Source organism: Varanus komodoensis, unplaced genomic scaffold (assembly GCF_004798865.1).
Source record: "Varanus komodoensis strain SLA01 unplaced genomic scaffold, ASM479886v1 scaffold111, whole genome shotgun sequence".
Lineage (NCBI taxonomy): Eukaryota > Metazoa > Chordata > Lepidosauria > Squamata > Varanidae > Varanus > Varanus komodoensis.
In genome coordinates this window covers 842849-867388 of record NW_025335321.1, presented here as the reverse complement: position 1 = coordinate 867388, position 24540 = coordinate 842849, and the positions used below count along the sequence as shown (strand labels likewise).

The 24540-nt window shown below is 49.7% G+C and overlaps 1 protein-coding gene across 1 annotated transcript in view; it reads right to left on the bottom strand.

Annotated features, from left to right (window-relative positions):
• Positions 1–275: 275 nt before the first annotated feature.
• CAMTA1 (calmodulin binding transcription activator 1) overlaps positions 276–24540 on the bottom strand; it is a 698809-nt gene continuing 674544 nt past the window's right edge. The window contains exon 21 of the mRNA XM_044420870.1: positions 276–985. Coding sequence (XP_044276805.1) covers positions 925–985 — 61 coding nt within the window. The 3' untranslated portion in view covers positions 276–924. The remainder of the gene's footprint in view (positions 986–24540) is intronic.

Here is a 24540-nt window from a genome sequence, read left to right as displayed (position 1 = left end):
GGTCTGCAGGTTACCAAAATTCTTTACAAATCATTGTAAGTAAGTAAAAATCTTGTGTGAAGTAAGGCCAGAAAATAAAGTGCCAAATATGGGAAGTGCATATGGCAGTTGATACACTTTGAAGGCTCTAGAGAGAGAGAGAAAGAAAGACATCCCAAAAATAAAAAAGAAAAGAAAAGAAACACCTTTTTGCTTGAGCTGCTCACCCATTTTCTTTCCCCCACCCCCACCCTGCCCCCTTGCAAATACCCGTTTGCCTTAAAAACACTGACAGCTTTCTGGAAAAACTCCCACAAGATGTATTGAAAACCAGCAGATCTAAAAAGTTGCATTAAATTGTGTTGTAGAAAGTAATTTAGATGAAGAACAGAAAGACAGAAGTGCAAAGGAGATGGGAGGAGGGACAGGCCCAAGCAAGATGGAAGGTGATCAAAGACTTTCCAAGGAGAATCCCAACATTTCCAGGTCTTGGAGATGATTGACAGGTGCAAGAATAGCATTCTTGGATTGTGGGGGTTTTGCTTTTTTTTGGTATAATATTTGTACAGTTCCACACGTCGTTTTTGTTTAATACAGCCCTATATGAAAAGGATAAGTAATTGCTTCTCTTTTTTGTGTGTTTTTGTATTTCGTTTTTCAGAGGAACGAAGCAACTCATGAAAACTCCTTCCGGGTGTGTCACTTTCCCCCCCATGATCCAACCAAAGGTTTGAGTTCCAAGATGTCTTGCTGAACAAATTAAAAATTGTCCATGAAAGTGCAAATGTAATGATGAAACATTACCATTAAAATCCTGCAGCCGATATTCTCAGCACTGCAGTCAGTTTCTTTTTTTTTAAATAATTAAATCATTTTTGTAATTGTTGTTGCATGTTTCTGCTAAAAACAGAAAATGAAAACAGTCTGAAAAGCAGTGCCACATTGCTATGGGATGCTGCCGCCTTCTCTCACTTCAAGTTCCTTGGCCTTTTTCAATTCTTTCACTCTGAAAAGACAAAATAAAAATAAAAATAAAAGGAAACCATGTGATGTAATAAAATCACCTACATTATTTTCTTCAATTATTTTCATTTTGCTAATCTTTAATAATACCATGCTAATAATTTAATGAAATTAAAAAACCTGATGACAACAGTGTACTCAAAGGATGCACAGTCATTTAAAGATGAAACACAAGTTCCTGTTTTCTCTTTGTGTTTCTGAACAAAAAGGCCTTATTCAAATCAGTCTGATGCAGCAGATGAATCATGTAAGGGGGATGAGCAAAGAATCTTGGGCCTAGTTTGCACATCACAAGAAGCCACCATGAATATGCTTCATGGCGGGCTTCTTGTTGTGAAGGTGACCAATACAGTGGATATTCACAATGCACTCTAGTTTTTCATCATGGGTAAACCCGGGACAGCTGGGTTGCTGGGGTGGCTGACAAGCCATCTGCAACGCTAGAGCAACCCACAGGTTTTAGGTGGCTTGCCAATCATACCACGAACTCACCCTTGCAGAATTCTCACATAACAACAAGCCATGGTGTGCCCCTGCTGTTAATGAAGTATTCAGAATGGTGATGCATGCTGTCATGAGAAGCCATGGGGAAATTTTCACTCTTCTTGTTATGCAGGAATCAGGTGTAGGTTTTGGTGCTTACCACAACAGGCAAATTTGAACCATGTGGACAGGGTTAGGGTTAGGGTATAGGAGCCTTTCCACTGGAGCACCTTCTGTTGCCAGAGGACTTTGAGGGGCTCCATGCCTTCACAGGGACCTTCCCTGTGACAGAAGGGCAAGAAAGCTCCTCTCTGGGTAACAAAGAGCTTACTTTAGGCAGCAGCAGACTAGGTTGCTTCAGACAAGCTGCTCAGAAGCTTAGCTCCCTAACTCCTGAAGAGATTAAGTCTGCAATTCTTTGCATGCTTAGGCACAAAATGTTCTGCAATGGCCACTCTGCCCTGGCCAGCTCTGCTGGGGATACCAGCAACATGATTTTAATGCCACTGTGTGGCATTTTTCTCATTTAGTCTTGCATAGGATTATATCCTACAGATCTGGGTGTAAACGCCATTGAATTTAACAAGACTAACGTTTGAGTAGGCAGGCACAGGACTGTCTTGTTGGAGATTTGTCAAGCAGCCTGAGCAAGTCATCGAGGACTAATGGGAAATAAAATATCGTCTGGAGGTCTACTCATCCCACTTCCTTTTCTCCTAATAACCCGCTGCAGTCAGCAGTAGGCAGTGTGGCCAGCAGTGTCCTGGCCTTCCTTTCTGCCCAACGATGAAACATCCACCTTGTTACTTCTTCGACTGGCACGCGAGCTGAGTGGGCCCTGCCTCTGCATCCAGGTGAGGGGCCCCCGGGCTGTGGCCATGGATGCAGCATCTAGCAGACCTTTGAGGCCACGCAGAAGTTACACCGAGACGCCACGGGAGCGCATGGGGACATGCGCTTCCATGCAGTGCCTATGTGGCCCCCGCTGCGCTCCGGCCACTGCCATACAAGAGCCCTGCCTATTCCAGGGCTGCCAGCCAGGACATTTGCCCCCTGTACAAGCTGGCGGCGCCCACGCGAGCACATGCTAAGGCATGCAGACTCCATGCTGACAGGGCCCTTCTGTGGGGCACAGGGGGCGCCAGCCATGCTCCCCCCCCCTTCTTGCCTGCATGCACGGCCTGCACGGGGACAGGTCCTCCGCCACTGCCTGGGCAGGCATGCAGGTGCCCCCACCCCCCAGCACACTGGCGCCAACCCCTTTCTCGGCCCTAAGTGATGATGACAAAGAACAAACAAGCAAGCAACACACACACAAGCCGGGAGGGCTGACCTGCGTGGAGACGGACAGTTAAATGCCACGTAATGGAGGGAAGGTCAATTTGGAGAGCTTAACCACCCTCGGGACATCCCCCGGCCAAGCAGCCAGGGTTTCCAGCGGCCCTTTCTAGTGTGCCCTGCACGCCTTTCCGTGTCAGTGTTCACACGCTGCAGAAGTGGGCTTTGCAAGGATTCTCCCTTCTGTCCATCAGTGCCTTAAGTGAGGAAGGGAGAGCTGCAGAGATTGCCAGTCCCGGGGCTAATCCAGTCCCACTGAACAGGAAATATGACTTAGGCAAGGGCGACACTCAGCACCACCTGGGTCGGCTGGCTGCATGTGCCAGAGCACAGCTGGATGCGGTTCTGGGCTTTTGAGGGGGACTGGCTAATGAATCATCTCCATCCCTTGCAGAGTGGGAAGAGCTTGATGTTTGTCTGAAACAGCATCCTGTTGTACAACCATTTACAAGCGTTCTATGGTCATGGTAAGACCCGAGTAGCAAATGAAGAGAATTCTTCAGGTAGAATAAGATCATTTGGACATCAGCTGGTTTTGGTTGGGGAGGGTTCTCCCCACCCCAGTGCCAAAAGGGAATTCCAACTGAAAATTTCAAGCGAGGGAAGGGTTGCATAGCTACTCTGGGCTTGCTTTGAGCCTGTTAATTATCAACCTCTTCCCAGTTATTTTAAAATAAATCTGCATGCTGAATTAAAATGTATTGCATTTCATTTCCTGATGACCCAAGGCACAAGCAGCACAAAGGTCAAAATAGAATGAAGTATCTTTCTTCCTCCTAAACATGCTCCACTGATGGAACCATAACCAGAGTTCAGTGATGGGACAGAGGCACAGCACTAGAGGGTACCCTGCCCCACCCACCCACCCAGAAATCCCCTATTTTTGATTAGATTCCTCCCAACAAATTCTAGACCTTAGTAGCAAATGCTGAACATTCGCAGACTTCCCATTTTATAGCGACAATTCTTTGCCCCCGCCCCATGTTTTGCAATCTTTTCTTCCCCATCACAACATCAGTTAGGCTACTGAGTACATAGAACAGGGCCCTCTGTGTGGTGGCTCCTCACCTTTGGAATAACCTTCTAAAGGAATTGCACCTCCACTGCTCACTCACTCAAAGCAGAATGCCTTTATTTTTGCTTCTATCCATCCTGCAAGCTGCTCCTGTGCTCAGATCAGCCTTCTCCCTCTTGCTGCCTTGCCCACACCCGTCCTGCACTGGGCGCTGCTTGGGGTGGACGTGGGCCTAAATCAGCTCATGCACAGCCCCCACCCCGATAAATAATACCTGATCCTGCAAAGCCTTCTAAGTCACTCGCTACCGAGGAGAGCTTTGCCGTGCCAGGAAAAGCCCAGGAAACTGCTTCACTCGTCATTGCATGTGTTTGTGGTGGGCAGAAAGTAAACCTGCAGGTGGTTTGGACTTCAGCTCCCAGCATTCCTGATCACTGACCACACTGGCAAGGGCTTCTGGGAGCTGAAGTCTGAAAAATCTATAAAGCCACCTTTGGCCCACCCTTATTTGGGGTCAAATTGGATGACCATCAGAGTGAGCGGGCACACCCAGGACAGGGCCTCCGATCCTCTGTAATGCAAAGGGGCTTCATCGGCAGGCTAGCTGACGTGTTCAGATATGTGCCTCCAAGGGTACGCATTTGGCCTCTGCTAGGCCAAGCTCCCAAAGTTACTAGAAATTGCGGACAAGGGCCATTTGCACATTTATTTCTGCAAAATGAAGGAGGATACAAAAATGCCCCCCTCCATGTTGTACTGTGAATAAACCTAATTGAACAGCCTGGAACTTATGGCCAAAGTGACATGTGCAAGGCTCATTAGAGGATGCTTTTACAGGAGTAAGAGCCAGGCGACCAGGTTCATATGTAGACCTTGGTTAGTCAAAATGTCTGGAATGGATGGGCTGAGGGGCTTCCCACCTTTGTACATTTAGGCATCAGCATGTGCAGCATGGAGATGACCTCAGTATTAGAAACCAGCTTTCAAGCCCAGAATGAGCTGAGCCCAATACGGGACATGGGTCTGTTGCCAAAAGAAAGCAAAGTCCAAGCTGGCCACACCGTTTGGCAGGGAGGAGCCACCGCTTTGAGCAGCAGGGCTGGAGGCAGCCCCAGCTGCTTCCCTCTGTGGGAGAGCAAGGCCAGTCCTGGCCGACCAAACTGGCCTCTGCCTCAGGTGGGCTGATCCCATCACCAAGATTAACCTGAACCCTCGCAACCAATCCAGGCAGCTCCTGTACCCGGTGTAGGAAAGGGCAGTGTCGTCTTTGCCTGGGGCCGCAGGATGCCTTGCCGTTGCCCTGGGCAACGTGCTCCGTGCCTCCCTCCCCCTAATCACTTCAAGGTGCAGCAGAAACACGGCACATCCCCTGCAGACTGCAGGCTTCGTCCACAGCTCGCAGGAGCGCTGTGCTGAGCTCTCTCGACTTCTGGCGCGATGCTTGCCACAAACAAGGCGGCCTCTCCAGCCTAACATGTGCCCCTCACTTGCCCGGAACAAGCAGGAAATGCCTTGCTGATTCAAAAGATTGCCAAGGAGGCTACATCATGTGCAGAAGCAATGGAAGAAGCAGAAACCCTGACAAGCCGCAAGTGGCAGCTGTGCACCAAGTTATCTCCCTCCCCACCTCACACATATTCCCAATGATTATTTTCTGAGCAAATGAGTTGGGTTTATTTAGGAAAAAATGTTTGTAAGAGCAGAGAATGGCTGAGTGAGTAAACAGCACATTGCAAAGCTGTCACATCAGTGCTGACCCCAAAACGGCCAGCCAAAGAAATGCCGGATGGAGGCAACAGCAAAACCAGTTTGGACAATGCGGAAGGCCAGAAAGAGACAGGGAAGAGTAAAGGTGGACCCCACGGTGGGGTTTTGGAATCAGTTACCTGTTGCTCTTAGAGCAGTAATGGTCGGTGGGAAATTTAGGCAATGTGGGCTCCTCCCTTTTTCCAGATCTCTCATTTGAGTTGCAAAGCAAAAAGAGAGAGAGGCCCGGGGAGAGAGAGGCCCACCCAGAGTGAGTGGCCTGCAACTTAACACACAGATTGGTGCTTCGAAAGCATCCCGCTCCTGAAAGAGGCAAATGGAACAAAATTACTTTGGAAACCTGACATGGACCATGCACGAAACACGATTTCCTTGGACCCACTGTTTGTCAGGTCCATCAGCTGCAGAGCTGAGGGCAGGGACCTCTTGAGGACTGGACTGGAGTGACCCCCGCCCCTTTCAAGACAGAGGGCCCTGCAAGGCTCCCTCTAATGTGCCAGGCGTTCGTTCGCTCATCTTCCACATGAAGCCAAACATGCTCCTTGAGCCACAGCCTCTCCTCCTTTCTGGCTCTCCATGGTTTCTGCCTGCCCAGACTCGCTGCTGTCTGCCCTTCTTGGTTCCTGCCTGCCTGCATGGCTTTCTGGGTCTGGGGTCAGCTTGGTTTCCCAAGGTCAAATCCTGCAGCATCCCAGCAGCCTCTTTTGCGGGTCTCTCCCAGGAATCACTTCCACCTCCCTGCAGGATCCACACAGGCTCTGATCCAGTGCTGGACTTCTCTAGCAAATAAAAAGGCAGGACTTGGAGGAAATATCCTGACAAACAGAAAGACAGAATTGCATGGCCCACACTGGAAGCAGCGCAAAAAGCTGGGAAATGAAATATGGGAGGCACTCAGCCTTGAAGCAGAAACAAAGCAGGAGTACTGTTTCCCATAATCCACTACTCCCAGAGCAGAACTGGCCTTGTCCAGACTAGGCAAGTGCACCTCTGCTCTGCTTGAAGGAAGAGGCTGCCAGGAGTGGCGGTGGCGGCTGGGGCCCAGTGGGATGCTGCCTGCCACTCCTCTTTGCCCTGTCCACATGCCTCCCCCCCCCCCCCGCCGCGACCCGATCCTGTACTTTGCTGGGCTCAGACAGGGCAGACACACACGAGTGACGCCCTGGGCAAGGCCCTGGTTTTGGGCCTCACCAGGACCCCATTCTAGGACCAGGAGTGCTCCACTGAAAACAAAGGAAGAATCAAACACTGTGCAAGCTGTTCTGAGAGCATTATGCTAATCAAACGGTATGTAAATGCTTTACAGAAATGAACAGATAAATAAGGAACAGAGGCTTTGTGTGAAAACTGTGCGATCCCTCATATCAGCTGGAGAGCAGTCCCATTCTGGCTATGTGGTGGCAGTGGGGAGTGTGGCCTCGGCAGGGGAGCGGAGCAGAGCAGCCGGTGGCCCAGAGCCAGCCCCGGCCAAGGCAGCTCCAAGCAGAAGCCCCCGCTAGCTGAATGCTGTGGGCAGCCGTGGGCAGGTATGATCCATGCGAGGAAGCCGTAAAGCCTCACCATGCAAATCTCCAGCCATACCTCCTCTCCCTCCCCGGACTGCCCAATGTGGGACAGAAGGCACTGTGGTTTTACTTGCAGGATGCCCAGGCAGCTTATGCCCTGTGGAATTACTTTTGCCACAGGGATTTCTAAATCAGAACAAGCTCCCTCCAAATTCTTTAGAAGCATGGGGTTTCTGCAGACCTTTTCCAATGCTTCTTGCAATCCCTTCCAGTCTGAGGTGTCTTGATGGCATGTCTATATATGTAAAATGTGAAGACAAGAGATGCACAAATTGTGTCAATGAAGATGGACCTCATCCTTGCAGGAGCTACTTGCACCCCAGGGCCCAGAGATCTTCCAGCTGGAGCCAAGTACAAGAAAGAAGGACCTGGACCCTTCTGGTACATCTCAGCCTCCAGTCCCAAAATGCAGTTTTCAAGTTCTCTTTCCATTGCAGCAGACTAATTTTAAGTGGGATTATTGCTACTGTTAAGCAACTGAGAGCTGGGAATCTCTGGCTATCTATTGCAAATCTACCAGCAGATTCTGACCATTATATAGCCGCTTGTGCCTTGGTGGCCAATGCAAAGCTGCTGGTGCTCTTCTTTCCGAGGTCTGATGGCCCTTCCTTGCTAGTCACATTAAAGCATCACTTCCTTCCAGCCCTTCTATCAGCTTGTCAAGTTGCAGAAGGCCCTAATGGTGTCTCCCCGCTTCACCCACAGGAACAAAGAGCCACTGTATAATTTAAAACAGGATCCTAAGTCTCACACATGGGACAGAAAGAGTCACTACAAGCAAGAGCCGTCCACAGGAGTCCTTCCAAAGAAAACCAGTTGGCTGCCCAATGGCGTTTCAAAGGCTTATGGCTGCGTGGGTGCAGCTTCATCCAACCCAACCACACCACCTGCTCCTGCTTTCCCCTTCCTAAGTCTTCTCCTGCTTAGCACTCGGCTCCAGCTATGGGCTCTGCACTCTCTAGGCACCCTTCTGGATCAGACCAATTGTCTCATCAGCCCATGGAGGGCTTGGCCTGGCTTCCAAGCTCTCCTACTGTGGTCGCTTGTGTTTCTCTGGCTGACCATTTGCCTTGCAAGTTTCTCTGACTCTGCCTTAATGGAGAGGCTTCAAACTGCAGCTGGGTCTGAAGTCATCAGCAGCGTCTCTAAGGCCAGAAAGAGGACCAAGAGAAGGGCACATGCTCCTAAGTCCAGGGCAGAGATTTTACAGCCTCTAAGAATATCTTGGGAAAAGAGGAGGCTCCCAGAAGCGAAAAAACAGAAGGTTTACTGCACAGTTGGAGGAGGAAGGAGGGTGGGGAGACCAGAGGTACCTTGATGAAGGGTGCCGAACATATGAAATGAATGGAACCATCTGTCAATAAAGCAAAGGTTCTTTGAACAGCCCAGTGTAACCTCACACAGCTCTTGATAAGGTGTGCTATAAAAGAGGAAGCCTGCACTCTATCCACATATATCTGCAGCTCGTTTAGTGGTACGAATCAAATGAATTCCTTGGGGCCCAAAAATCATGGAGCACCCCCCACCACACACACACAGACACAACTCGTGTAACATGTGCACAAAGCAGGGATGCCACCTGGTCTTCCTAAAGATGATGCTCCTGCAGATAGTCCTGTCAGGACGGCTCTGATGTGGTAAGAAGCATGCCCCCACCAGCACCGAGAGAGGGCTTCAGTCCAAAGAACTTAGAAGAACAAGGCAGAACCCTCCATGTTCATAGCATTTTATACGGATTTAATTGTCCCCAGCTTTGCCCAAAGGATCTTGGATATTAAGACAGTTCATGTGGTGGGAAGTGCACACACAAGTGCCAAAGGGCCTAACACCACTACCGTTACTAGGAGTCACACGCTGGAAGATGTGACCCCAGGTGTCAGGCTCCCCAGAGCTGTCGATTCTGGGGTTCTTTTGGGTGGAACAGCCACAGACAGATCGTATCTAGAAACAGAAGGAATGGAGACCAGGAGTTTGTGATTTGTTTTGTTGCTTCTCCCAATGTCTCTGCGAGAGATGTTGCCAGCACCTTGATCCTTAACAATAAAAAAGGAGTTGTGTGTGTCCCCTTATCTGTGCCACAGCACCAGGACCAGGAAACCTGGATTTTGCCATGCTTCGTAAAGGATCATGTTGTTGTCAAAACACATTAATTTAAGTTACTTTAAATGTGTCCGTGTGGTGGAAGCCTACGGTAGTCTCCTTCCCTAGCTGGGAGCCTTCCTAACCGGCACATTCCTTTGCAGTCCATACAGTCCAAAATGCAGGGACAGTTGTAGGTCGGCAAGGGACACAAATATAGGCTTGCCCCCCTCCCCTGCTCTGGGGCCGTTCCCCCTCAGGGAAACGGAGTGGACTGACCCTCCTTGGAGGGACTGCGGGGGGCACCCTGGCAGGGGCCATGCAGGGGGTGCCAGTGGACAGAGCTGTGCTCGTGGGGAAGGCACGCTGTGCCCCGCTTTGTCAGCTGAGCGAATGTGCTTGAAGGCTTTGGTGGAACAAAAGGCTCTTCCCGCCAGCGCAGTGTTGGACCTCACCACCAGTTTAAATGAGCATGTAATTAAAACTAAACATCTACTTTTTGAAGAGACGGGCCCTTCCTTTTGCCCAAGAACAAGCTGCTTGATGAGCCATAGTTGTGGGAGGTCCAGCTGGAGGAACCTTTTCCTGGGAAAATGCATACCAGACGAGGGCTGTTTGGAGGGTGATGCTGGCTTTGAACCCAGGGGCTTCTACCCACAAAGTGGGGCTTCTTTGGCCTCACCAGACACATGGAAAGCACCCGATCTGAGGTCTTGCCCATTGGTTTTCCCAGCCCAGCCTTGTTCTGCATCTTTAGCAAAGGGCTCAGAGACCTTTCCCAGACAGACATTTAAACCCAGTCTGCCTGCCAGCACTCCTGAGCTTCCCTACATGGATTCTTCGCGTTGCCAAGTTGGTGGTGCATGACATGCAGGGCAAAGCTGCATGGGCTGGACCCCCACCGAGGGCCTGGGGTCTTCAACCCCTGTGGGCAGGGACAACGGCCAACTCCCAGGAAGGACAGAGGCAAAGGCTGGACACAAGGGACTAAGCCCCAGATCCGTTTCCTGTGGACCATGCAATGGGAGGGTTCGCTCTGAACTGAACTGGCCTGCAGGGGAGAATTTCTGAGGAGGACAGCAGTCGGAGAGGGAAGCCCTAACCTTTTCCACACAGCCTTATGTCTCTGTGCATCTCAGGAAAGCTTAGGAAAGCTCCCTTTTTCCACTAGTTGAAGAATTCATTTGATCTGAGATTATTCTGATGAAAAAAATAATTGGCTGGTTCTGCCTCCTGTGAAATTTAAATCAACCTTACCGGTTCAATATTTGCCTATAGATATGTAAATCAACATATGTAAATGTTATGCAAATTTGTGTCCTATAGACCTCTCAGATGCCTGGACAATGCCCCTGCTTCCACAGCCTGCCAACAGAGAGGCTGGTGCCGCCAATCCCTCTCCCCTCCTGACCCAGAGCAGGGGTCACCCTGCCACCTCCTCCCTGCCCAGTAAGCAAGCAGCAGTAACCGTCCCCGGCCCTGACCCTTGGGTTCCTCAGTGGGGATACGCCCTAAGCCCAGACCAGCCTGGCCCTCCTGCCGGAGAGGGCATGCCAGTTCAAGCGAGCCATCAGGGCCCTTTGCAAGAGCTCGGGGTCCCACTGCTGACAAAAGCCGATGCTGCTGGGCACTGGAGACACAACACTGCCAGAGGGGCTGCTGCTGGGAGAAGCAGCCGCCAATTCCTCCCCCACTGACCAGCATGCCCCAAGATGGAATGCCCAGGCTCCTCCCTGCCTGTCTTCCATCCCAGCCCTTCATGCACCTGTAGCGCCTACTGCAGTCGTTCAAAGCAGCAGAGTTAGTAACCATAACAGAAGTTAGTTGGCACGGGCTTTTTGTTCCAGAGAGAATTTGATGAATGTGCAACTCATGGATATCATCTCAGCTGCAGCCCCCATGCAAGCAAGCAGAAAGCAAGGGCAGGGCAAGGACAGAGGAGAGAGAGAAAGGGAGAGATCTATATATCTTGAGATATATAGAGAGAGAGACTTTGAATGGAAGAGAAACAGTCCGGCAGGCAGCTAAACTCACCCTTTTGCACCGCCTATGGTCCACCAGAGGGCTTCAGATGCGCAAAACAATGGCAAAGAGCTATTAGCACAGAGACGCAACAAGAGAGACCATTCATTCAACAGCTTCAGATCAGTGGACGGACGGGACGGGCTTCCTGGGCTGAAGTGGGCAGGGCGGGGAGACCGCCTCTGGGGCAGACCAGCAGACTGGGCGAGGGGGCCACTCAGGGCTTCTCTGGGGCAGCCTCCTTCAGGCCAGTGCCATCAAGATGTGCCAGACTGCAACGCCCACCAGCTGTCATCTGGCTGGGAATGACTGTGGCTGCAGTCAAAAGCACCTGGCCATGTAAGCCTGCCAAATGGGAGGGCAAACCCATTTTTGGAGGAGGGTGTCTGTGATGCAGCATTCCCCGATTGTATGGCCTTTCTTTTCCGACTCCCAAAGAGCAGAATAGTTTCTCTTAGAAAAATGATGTGCACACTGCAGGAAGGAAAAGGGTTCTCTCCCCTGTGGAGCCAGCGATTTGGTAGCCTATGAAGAAATCTGTGAGTGCCATCCTGCACAGCATGCTGGGACTTGTTGGATGGTTTCCCATCTAAACATGCCTAGGACTGTGCCCCAAATCGAACTTGCTGCTGGCGACTCATCTCTGCAGCATTTCACTGCCTTACAAAGGACCTGCAGGTTCTCGGTTCTGCAAGAGAGAGGTCCTAAGGAAGGCTGCCGCCCATTTCAAAAAGGCAACCAGCCATTTCGTTATCCTTTGAGTACCTGTGATGTTGTGCACAAGAGACAGTCGACAGTGCCTTTCTTGTTCAGATGCCAGGCAAGAAGCTTGCTGCACCCAGGCTACTGGGAAGCACCAGCAGCACCACCACCACTGTGGGCCTCATGCTCTCCCCGCAAGCCCACTGTCTCCCCACCACGGCCACCAGCTTTTCAACTCCCCTCCTCTTCCCCAACATGACTCCCCACTGCTTGCTTGGCCTGGAAGCAAGGGGGCATCCTCCTTTGCCCAGCCAGAGGGAAAAGGAGAAACACCGGCTACAGTGGGGAGGAGGAGGACCAAGTCTAGGGGGATCTGCTGGACGCTGCTGGGATGTGGGCACTTGGCACATGAGCCTGTCTCGGATGTCAGTCCTGTTCTGGCTTGCTACTCCAGCTACCTGCTAGTCGCCTTGTCAAGAATGGATTCATTCATTCATTCATTCATTCATTCATTCATTCATTCATTCAACGCTTTTCTATCCCATCCCCTACAGAACGTCTTGGGACAGCTTACAATAAATAGAACAGAGCAGCCCCACAGCATCCCACCATGATATACTAAAACCCCAATCAAAATCAATTAAACACTAAAATAACAGGAAAATTAAAAGGCTTAACCTTTAAACTTCCTGCCAAGTCACAGACAAGCACCATAGTTATGTGGCGGGTGGCCACAAGAGGAAACAGGCCTCTGCTTGTGTTCACGTCTCGTCTCTCCCCCGCCATGCCTGCGTGCGCATGTGTGCGCAGGGAGGGAAGGGCACAGCAAACGCCACGAGCCACTGCAGAGCCCAGCAGAAAAGCAGACCTGTGCGTGGGACTGCCCGCAGCGAGCGTGTGGCTCGGGCCTTTTCAAGACCTCGTGCGCTTGGTGTACCAGGTCCCTTCTGCCAGAGCCCGTCAACTGAAGGGTCCTTGAGCACAGCTCAGGAGGGAGGGGAACCAGGTAGCCCTATGTGGCCCAGTGCCCTCCAGCTGTTGGACTACAACCCCAGCACTTTGGCTTCCGCTGATGGGAGCTGAAGCAGCCAACATCTGCAGGGGACCAGACTGGGTCCTCTCATGCTCACTTCATGCTAAGAGGTGGCTGTGTTGCTTGCTAACCAGGAGATCCTTTCGCAGAACTAATTAAATGGTGTAAGCAAATGCTGGAGCTCTCAGTGAATAATAGAGGGAGATGCCACAGCCAAACCCCTGCATCTTGTAACCATTTTGAGGTGCATTTAAGGCATGAGTCCTCAAACTACGGCCTGGGGGCTGCATCTGGCCCGCCACGCCCATCCGGGCCCGCCAGCGCGCGCGCCCACGTGTGCACCCCCCGCCACGCCCCGTGCGTGGGGAGGCAGCGGTTGCGATCTCCCGCCTCGCGGCCCGTGCCTGCCCCTGGCCTCCCCTTGCTGTGCGCCTCGCCCCCACCCCGGCCCACGCTCACTGCCGGCACCACCTTTCCAGCCCACCCCCAGCACTGGCAGCTTTCAGCTGGCCCCCTGGTGAGAAAGTTTGAGGACCCCTGATTTAAGGAGACAGACATAAGCTGCAGTCCAATGTACGTGCTGGCCTGGGAGGAAGTCCCACTGAACCCAGTGCAACTGCTCAAGACGGTTTGTTGTCCGAGGCGGACAAGCAAGTGCTCCTCACAAATGCCCTGTTCCTCACTGAGGGAGTGGATCTCGGCTGGCTGTCCGGCTGCCTCCAGGTGTGTGTGGGGCCTTTGGCAAAAGTTGACTGGTAGGGCTGCCCCTGCCCTCCTTGTACACCTTACCCTCCAGAGCATCCCCTCTCTCATGTGACCAGTGAACACATGGTTTTGAAATGGCTCCAAGGCCCAATTCCCTCATTCACTCCTGTGGAAGGCAACATTGACGCCAGTGCTTCTCAAGCTGTGGGCAGGCTGCTCCTTATGAACGAGGCCTTGTTGCTGGGCCCACATCAGTGAACTGGCTGTTTCCAGTCTTTCTGCCTTGACCTGGCAAGTGATACTCATCGCTTGCCCTGAAGTGGGTGGAGCTGCCCATACTAAGGAGCCCCATTTCTTCTCCTCTCTTATCAGAGGAGGCCGAGGACACACCAGAGGAGGGCTAACAGGTGCTCAGCTGCTTCTGCCGGGCAATTCCTCTGACGGGATGGTGGATGTTCAATCTGTTCCGGTGGGGCAGTATTCCCCTTGAGGGAGGAGGTGTGTAGCTTGCGGGGGGACTTGGGCCTCTTTGTCATTTGAGTCCCAGGTGGCCTCAGTGGCACAATGCCCTTGCCTGGATGAGGACAGCCCGACTTCAGTAATCCGTAAAGTAGATTGCTGGACTGCACTCTGTCCTTGAACTCCGTCCTCCTGGGCTGTCCTTAAAGACAGTTTGGAAGCTGGAGCCCCTGCAATATGCAGCAGCCAAATCACTAACAGGGACCAGAAGATTGGAACATAAGGACAATTCCAATCCGCTTGCATTGGCTGCCTGTATATTTCTGAGTCCAGTTCAAGGACACTCACCTATCAATAGCATGGGACTGTGATGCCTGACAGAACAGCTGCCCAAAGGCGATCAGTCTCCCGAGGCATGCTGGCCAACATCTGGGACCTCTTCTGAGGAAAGCCTGAAACGGTGGCAGCAAGGGGAAGGCCGCCCAGTGGCCTTCCGTGCCATGAAATGGTCCGCCTGCTCCAGGCCCTCCTGGTGCCAGCAGCACCTCCCCACATGCGAAGTTAATGGCTTCGTGGAGGTGGGCAGGTGTTTAACTGGCCTGTTTTGTATTAAATATTGCTTAGGTTGTTTGGGTGGTTGAATATTTAAATTTTAGGGAAAATGGGGTGTTTTATTGTATTTGTATAATAGCCCACAGAAAACTTTGTCTATCAGGAGTAAAATGTGGAAAGTTCTCTCTATGAAACTTAGGAGAAAAAAATGACTTCCTCCATCCACAGTGAAGCATGGGATGGCCCGGGGTTTACTGATGCAGCACATTTGCAAGCAGGGGTGTGCACACTGAAATCTCACTGGATTCTCGAGGGGAGTTAAGCTCTTGCATTTTTCCAGTAAAAAGAGAATAATGCACTTGTTTCAAAGGTTTTTAACTTTCCTAGTAAAAAAAGACATAAGAACAATCAAAGTGAAGGGGCTACTGAGTAGTGCTTTCTTTCAAACAAAACACAGATGGTTCCTGCCCCCTCAAATGGAAGGGATTCCTACAGAAATCAGTTAGGAAATCCAGCATTTCACAGTAGCAGGCTATGAGAGTAAAGTATCCTTCTTTAGAACAAAACATGGGAACAAAGGTACCAGCTAATGTTCTTTGTGACACAAATCACATTTGTGTAGGGAAGCTTTTCTAAGTTTAATTAATTTTATTTGTTTTCAGTGTATTTATTACACTTCAGTGCCTCCCAACAAGCTAACTTCCTGAGTTGCACATACAAATTAAAATCCTAAATACAACAGAATTAAAATAATGTAAAATATTTACAAACCAGAATAAAAAGCACCACCAAGGAGAGCTTTAAAAACACAGTGTAGAATCATAGAGTCATAGAATAGTAGAGTTGGAAGGTGCCATGAAGGCCATTGGGTCCAACCCTCTGCTGGTGCAGGACACCAAGTTACACCATCCCACTCAGATGGCTGTCCAGTTTCTTTTGGAATGTCTCCAGTGTGGGAGAGCCCAGCACCTCTCCAGGCAGCTGGTTCCACTGTTATATTGCTCTGACAGTGAGGAAGCTCTTCCTGATGTCCAGCCTGAATCTGGGTTGTTGCCGCTTGAACTGATTATTCTATGCCCTACACTCTGGTATCAGCAAGAAAAGACCTTAACCTTCCTCTTTGTGACAGCCTTTGAGGTACTTACAGAGGGATATCATGTCCCTCCTCAGTCTTCTCTTCTCAAGGCTGAACATGCCCAGTTCTCTCAGCCTCTCCTCACATGCCCTAGATAGTTTTTGTTGCCCTCATCTGGACCCTTAGTAATTTATCTGCATCTTTGTTAAATCTTGGTGCACAGAAATGGACACAGTATTCTAGATTGGATCTGACAAGTAATGAGTATAGGGGAACTATTACTTCCAGTGATTTGAATATTAATATTTCTATTAATGCATCCCAAAATAGCATGTGCCCTTTTGACAGCTACATCACCTTGTGGAATTCTATGACAAGGCTTTGAGCCAGCTAGACGGAGGAGATGCAGTGGATGTGGTTTACCTGGATTTCAGCAAGGCGTTTGACAAAGTGCCACATGATACCCTGGTTGAGACATTGAGGAGTTCTGGGAAAGACCAATGCTCTCTCTGATGGATTAGGACGTGGTTGACAGACCAAAAGCAGAGGGTAACCATTAGTCAGCAATCATCGGGATGGCGGTCAGCGATGTGCAGGGTCCCCCAGGGCTCTGCCCTGAGACTGATCATGTTCAATCTTTTCATCAATGACCTGGAAGAGGGGGTGACCAGCCGGCTGATCAAATTGGCAGATGATACTAAATTGAGGGCAGTCACCACAACTGAGGATCAAGCGCTCCAGATCCAGAAGGATCTGGACAGACTATGGAAGTGGGCAGGAGACAACAGGATGTCATTCAATGTGGGTAAGTGCAAGGTCTTGCGCTTGGGGCATAGGAATGGGCGTCCTATGGGACAAGGAATGGGACAAGTAGCTGGAAAGGAGCCCTTGTGAAAGGGATCTCCGGGTGCTGGTCAACTGCAGGCTAAGCATGAGTCAGCAGTGTGCGGTGGCAGTCAAGAGCGCAAACGCCACCCTTGGATGCATACCCAGAAGCATGGCTTCTAGGTCAAGAGGGGTATTACTACTATTCCATATGAATCTGGTGTGTCTGCAACTGGAGTAGTGTGTTCAGTTCTGGCCTCTGCATTACAGGGAGGATACAGCCAGGTCAAAATCAATGCAGTGTAGGGCCACAAGGATGGTGGCTGGTTTGCAGGGGAAGCCATATGAGGGGAGCGTGGGGGAGCTGGGTCTTTTCAGCTTGGAGAAGAGGAGACTCCAAGGAAGATCTTTTAGCAACATATAGGTATGTGAGGGGATGTCACATGGAGGTGAGTTGAGACCCTTTTTCCCCTGTGGAGCAAAGCTGAAGGAACCAAGATTGGAGGTGGATGCCTTGACGGTTAGGACCTCAAGGCTATGGAATGGGCTTTCATGGGAGGTGGCTGAAGCCCTATCAGTGAGCATGTTAAAGGATATGTTGGACATGCAGCTAGTGGATCCGGTTGGAGCCAGGTGTCAGATTAGATGGCCTGGGAGACTCCTTCTGACTCACTCCATTTCTATGTTTCTCAATCTGGTTTCTTTTAACTTCAGTCCATTATTCCGTGTCCTACACTTTGGAATGAATGAGATCTTGTCCTTCCTCTTTGTGACAACCTTGGCCGATTTGTAAGGGAAGGGGTATGAGGCGAGACTGAGGGAACTTGGTCTCTTCAGCCTGGAGAAGAGGAGACTCCGAGGGGATCTGTTGGCGACATACAGGTATGTGAGAGGATGTCACACAGAGGTGGGTAGAGACCTGTTCTCCCCTGCAGAGGAAGGCAGGACGCGCTCCAACGGAGCAAAGCTCAGGGAACCAAGGCTCAGTTTGGATGCCAGGAAGCACTTCCTGACAGTGAGGACCCCGAGGGTGTGGAATGGGCTTCCACAAGAGGTTGTTGAGGCCCCATCAGTGAGGGTGTTCAAAGACAAGCTGGACATGTACATGGTGGACATGTCATGAGTGGAGCCGGCTGGAGCTGGGGGTCAGTCTAGATGGCCCAGAAGACCCCTTCTGACTTGCTCTGTTTCTATGTTTCTAGGTACTTGTAGAGTGCTATCACATCATCCCTCAGTCTTCTCTTGAGACTGTAAATGCTTAATTCTCTCAATCTTTCCTTATAGGGCTTTTCCTCCAGTCCCTGAATCATCTTTGTTGCCCTTCTTGGTACCCTTTCTAACTTTTAGGCATCTTTTTAAAATGTAGGTTCCCAGAACTGGACACAGTACTTCAGGTGAAGTCTGAATACTGCTGAATATAGTGGAAGTAGTACTTCACGTATTTTGGAGGTGACACTTCTGTTAATGCACCCCAAAATAGCATTTGCCCTTTTTTTCAATGGCGTCACATTGCTGGCTTATATTTAGCTTGTGATCTACAAGAGCCCCAAGATCCTTCTCATTTGCAGTCTTGTTGAGCCAAGGGTTCCCCATCTTGTAGCAGTGCAATTGGTTTCTTGTTCCTAAGTGGAGGACTTGGCATTTGTCTCTACTGGATTTCCTTCATTTGCTCTCTGCCAACTGGGATCACCCTGTATCTTATCTTTGTCTTCCAGGGTGTTTGATATTCCACCCAGTTTTGCGTCATCTGCAAATTTCCTTGTACTTCTCATCTTAATCATTAATAAACATGTTGAAGAGTCCCACTCCCAGTACAGAACCCCACTTGCCCCAGTTTGAGAAGGCGCCATTGATGACAGCCCTTTGAGTCTGATTTTGCAGCCAATTGTGGATCCACAATCTAGTCTGCTTTTTGCCAGTTTGGTAATCAGGATGTTGTGGGGCACTTTGCCAAAAGCTTTGCTAAAGTCTAGATAGATTATGTCAACAGCATTCCCACACTCCATTTGGGAAGTTAGCTAAACAAAAATTGAAATTAGATTAGTCTGGCAGGATTTGTTCTTGTGAAATTCATGTTGGCTTCTTGTAATTCCTGCATCCCCTTCATGGATCACTGCCTTGTCGTGGCGAAGGGGCTTCGTAACTATGAAGCTATGAGCTATGCCGTGCAGGGTCACCCAAGATGGACAGGTCATAGCAGAGAGCTCTCACAAAAGGTGATCCACTGGAGAAGGAAATGGCAACCCACTCCAATATCCTTGCCATGAAAACCCCATGGACAGTACCAAAAGGCAAAAAAGATATGACACTGGAAGATGAGCCCCTCAGGTCGGAAGGTGTCCAGTATGCTACTGGGGAAGAGCAGAGGGCAAGTACTAGTAGCACCAGAAAGAATGAAGCAACTGGGTCGAAGCCGAAAGGACACTCAGTTGCAGATGTATCTGGTGGTGAAAGAAAAGTCTGCTGCTGTAAAGATCTATACTCCATAGGAACCTGGAATTTAAGATTTATGAATCAAGGCAAGCTGGACGTGGTCAAACAAGAAATGACAAGACTGAACATTGATATCTTAGGAATCAGTGAACTAAAATGGACAGGAATGGTTGAATTTAATTCAGATGACCATCAGGTATACTACTGCGGGCAAGAATCCCTCAGAAGAAATGGAGTAGCCTTCATAGTCAATAAAAGAGTAGGAAAAGCAGTACTGGGATACAATCTCCAAAATGACAGAATGATCTCAGTTCGAATCCAAGACAAACCATTCAACATCACAGTAGTCCAAGTCTAAGCCCCAGCCACTGGTGCTGAAGAGCCTGAAGTTGACCAGTTCTATGAAGGCCTACAACACCTTCTAGAAATAACACCAAAAAATGATGTCCATATCATCATGGGGGACTGGAATGCTAAAGTAGGAAGCCAAAAAAGAATTGGACTAACAGGCAAGTTTGGCCTTGGAGTACAAAATGAAGCAGGGCACAGGCTGGCAGAATTTTGTCAAGAGAATACGATGGTCATAGCAAACACTCTTTTCCAACAACCCAAGAGATGACTCTACACATGGACATCACCAGACAGTCAGCACAGTAATCAGATTGACTATGTGCTCTGCAGCCAAAGATGGAGAAGCTCTATACAGTCAGTAAAAACTAGACCAGGAGCTGATTGTGGCTCTGATCATGAGCTTCTTGTTGCAAAATTTAGGCTTAAATTGAAGAAAGTAGGGGAAAGTACTAGACCACTCAGGTATGACCTAAATCATATTTCTGATGAATATACAGAAGAGGTGACAAATAGATTTAAGGAATTAGATCAGATAGAAAGAGTGCCTGAAGAACTATGGATGGAGGTTCACAACATTTTACAAGAGGTAGCAACTAAAACCAATTCCCCCCCCCCCAAAAAAGAGCAAGAAAGCAAAATGGCTGTCTGAGGAAGCTTTACAAATAGCTGAGGAAAGAAGGGAAGGGAAAGGCAAGGGAGAAAGAGAAAGATACAGCCAATTGAGTGCAGAATTCTGGAGAATAGCTAGAAGAGATAAGAATGCCTTCTTCAATGAACAGTGCAAAGAAATAGAACAATAGAACAGGGAGGACCAGAGATCTCTTCAAGAAAATTGGAGATATGAAGGGATCATTTCATGCAAAGATGGGCATGATAAAGGACCAAAATGTCAGGGACCTAACAGAGGCAGAAGAGAGTAAGAAGAGGTGGCAAGATTACACAGAAGAACTATACAAGAAAGAGCTTAATGTCCCTGATAACCACCATGGGGTGGTCACTGACCTTGAGCCAGACATCCTGGAATGTGAAGTCAAATGGATCTTAGGAAGTCTGAGCAACAACAAAGCTAGTGGAGGTGACAGTATTCCAGCTGAGCTATTCAAAAACTTAAAAGCTGATGCAGTAAAAATGCTACACTCAATATGCCAGCAAACTTGGAAAACTCAACAGTGGCCACAGGATTGGAAAAGGTCAGTTTACATTCCGATCCCAAAGAAGGGCAATGCCAAAGATTGTTCAAACTATCACACTATTGCACTCATTTCACATGCTAGCAAAGTTATGCTCAAAATCCTACAAGCTAGGCTCCAGCAGTATGTGGACTGAGAAAGGCAGGTTGCTTACCTGCAACTGTTGTTCTTTGAGTGGTCATCTGTGCATTCACATGTTATGGGTGCTGCGCCTGCACAGTGCCTGCAGCCTGGTAGAATACAAAAGCTTTAACGAATTTTGGCGGGGACTCCTCACTCCTCCCCCGCGGTGCTATAAAGGGCAGAGCGCCCGCCATTTTCCCCAGTCTATGGAGACCGTCCGATCACCCCCTGGTGGAAAGAGCAGTTAGCGCAAGATGTCACCAGTAAGAGAGGGGCTAACCAGGCAGTTGGCACGTGCATATATGTAGTAGTCATGTAGATGGAGGAAAAGAGTATCTCCTGTCCCGAATCACCGACACCGAGTGGAGCCAGCAGGTGGGTTGTGTGAATGCACAGATGACCACTTGAAGAACGACAGTTATAGGTAAGCAACCTGCCTTTCTTCTTTGTGGTCTCTGTGTATCACACATTATGGGTGACTAGCAAGCTTACCAACCAGAGGCAGGATGGTGTCGTCAGTGGAGGAGAGGACGGCATGACCAAAGGAGCAGTCCTGTCTGGCACACACGTCAAGTCTATAATGCCTGGTAAACGTGCAGGGAGTCATCCATGTTGCTGCCTTGCAGACGTCAGGTAGTGGGATGCCAGCAGAAAAAGCCAAGGAGGCAGCTATGGCTCTGGTAGAATGGCCCTTGGGTACGACTGGGAGGTCCAGATTAGCCAATTGGTATGCCAATGGTTCAATGGTTTGGACGATCCACCTGGAGAGTCTTTGGGAAGAAATACAGAGCCCTTGCCCAGTTCAGAGTACTTAATGAAGAGGCGTTTGATCTTTCTGAAGTTCTCTGTACGAAACTGATAGAAGGCTAGGCATCGACATACATTGAGAGAGTGGAGAGATTTTTCTATTGGTGTTGAAGGCACATGGAAGAAGGCTGCCAGGATAATGTCCTGATTGACATGAAAAGGCATAGCAACCTTAGGGAGGAATACAGGGTCGGTGTGAAGGACCACATTTTCTTTAAGAAAGTTGAGGTAAGGCGAGTCGACATGAAGATCGCAGAGTTCACTCGCCCTTCTAGCGGAGGTGATGGCAACAAGAAAAGCGGTTTTCCATGACAATAGGCGTAATTCAGTTGCCATCAAAGGTTCGAAGGGGGCTCTGGTAAGAGTTTGCAATACAACAGATAGACTCCATGTCCGTACCGCGGGGCAAACTGGAGGCTGGAGATTCTGTAGTCCCTTCAGGAAGTGATGGATGAGAACATGTAAGAAGATGGAGGAGCCGGATACCAGACCCCAGAAATGAGAAATTGCTGCGATGTACACTTTAACAGAAGTGGGCTTAAGTCCACGCTGATGTAAGGAGAGCAGAGAAAGTAAAATATTATCAGTTGAGGCCGAATGAGGAGGAAAGTGGTTGGTCGCCACAAAGGTGGAGAAGCGCTTCCATTTTGTCTCATATGATCAGCAGGTGGCTGGTCGTAGGGCAGATTGGAGGATGAAATCAATGTCCGTCTGAATAGGATTCGGGTTCGACATGGTTTGTGGAGGCTCTGTCAGTACTGATAGTTGTCCCGGTACCGACAGAAATGTCAGAGTCATCGAGATCGATGAGTTTGTTGGGACCAAAGTCGAGGAGCAAGGAATAGTTATTGGAGAAGCCACAAGGTGAGATTGAGAGAGTTGAGGTTGGGATGGCGAATTGCCCCTTTCTCCTAAATAATCAGGTGAGGGACTTGTGGTAGACTGATGAAGGTTCAGCAGGAGAGATTGAGGATGGTCAGGAACCAGGGCTGACGCAGCTACCATGGCGTCACAAGAATGCCCTGGGCCTTGTCATGGACAACTTTTTCCTGGGTCTTTGTGATTAGTGGAGGGAATGTGTAGAAGAACATGTTCGACCAACTCACCATCAGGGCATCCCCCAGCAAGTTTGGGCCCATGCCTGCCATACCATGCTGAGAGTATCTGCTTCCTCGTTGTCTATACCCACCAGGTGGACTGCTAGCAGGGTAATCCTCCTGGGGATACACCAGTTCCATATTCGCAGGGCCAGGTAAGCCAACAGTACCAATTTCGTGCTGCCCTGCTTGTTGATGTAAAAAACCATCACGACATTGTCCGAGGCTACTTGGACTATCCAGTTTCGAAGGGTGGACTTGAAGGAGCGGAGAGCTTTGAAGACCGCAAGCAGCTCCAGGTAATTGATGTGCTTGGTCTTCTCATGGGCTTGCCAGGTGCCCTGAGTGCGCAGGCTGGCACAAAGAGCTCTCCATCCCGTAAGGGAGGCATCGGTATGGAGGGGTACTGAGGGCTGCGGTTGGTGGAATGGGATACCTACGGAGAGATTGTCTTTGTTCGTCCACCAAGTCAAAGTCCGGCGAACAAAGGTAGGTGGCAGCAGCAGACACCTTGGGGAGTCGCATTGTGGATGGAAGAGGCCGTTGAACCACAGGTGTAGGGGTTGCATCCGGAGCTTGGCATTGGGAACGACTGCGACAGTTGAGGCCATGTGGCCGAGGAGCTCCTGAATGGATAATGCAGGAGTGTGGAGACCATCTTGGATATGCTGAACCAATGAGCGAAGCTTGTCCATTTGAGCCCGTGGTAGGAACGCTCTGGCTCGGATTGAGTTGAGACGTGCTCCAATAAAGTCAATGACCTGTAAGGGAGCGAGACAGGATTTCTTGTCTAACAGTCTACATGTGGCGTCGATGGCTGAGAGCAGATGTTCTCAGAATGGGGAGACAATCAGCCAATCATCTAGGATGGGATATATTTGGATACCCTGTAACTGGAGGTGGGCACAAACAGGCGCCACACATTTTGTGAAAACTCATGGGAGCTGCAGCTAGTCCAAAAGGGAGGACGTTATATTCAAAGATATTGGAGCCAACCGTGAAGCGGAGAAGCTGCCTGTGAGACGGGTGGATGCTGATAGGGAAATAGGCATCCTTTAAGTCCAGAGAGGCAAACCAATCTTCTCTCCTGAGCAATGGAAGGATATTTTGAAGGGTGGTAATCTGGATTTTTTTAGTTTTAATGAACTTATTCACGTCCCGTAGGTCGAGTATAGGGCGTAGACCACCATCCCGCTTCGGGACCATAAAGTATCTCGAGTAGAAGCCGTGAAGCCCCTCTGAGCGAGAGATTTGGTGGATCGTTCCTTTATGAAGTAATTGGGAGACTTCGTCTCTTAAGACCACCGATGGGGAAGTGTACTGGATCGGTCCCAGAGGTGGCATGGTATCGAACTCGATTTTATATCCATGCTCAATGAGGGAAAGTACACACTTATCAGATGTGATGGACTCCCAAATGGGGAGCCAGACTTGCAGTCGGTCCCCAAATAGGAGGGGGGAAGGTGGATGGAGGGAGAGAAGATCAGCTCGCGCATCTCGTCAACGCTGTTGTTTGTCGTTGGTTGATGGCACCGACCTTGCTGGAACTGTGCGGCAGGTTGGCCTTGGTTGTGTTGCTGGCACAGCTGATATTGCTGGCATGGCTGATAACGGTGGTACGGTTGGTATCGAGGATAGTGAGATTGCGGCCACTTACATAGGTTCGAATTCGGTATTTCCATCTTCCAGGCGGTGGCTCGAGCATTGTAAATGTGCTCAAGCTTATGGTCCACGTGGTCATGGAAGAGGCCGGAACGGTCGAAAGGCATGCCCTTGATGCGTCTCTTAGTCTCATCTGGGAAGTTGCAGGAGCATAGCCACATGTGCCGACATAAGGCGATGGATCTGATGAGAGCTCGGGAGTCACAATCTACTTGATGGAGCACCGTACTGAGCTGTTGGATGGCTAGTTGCATA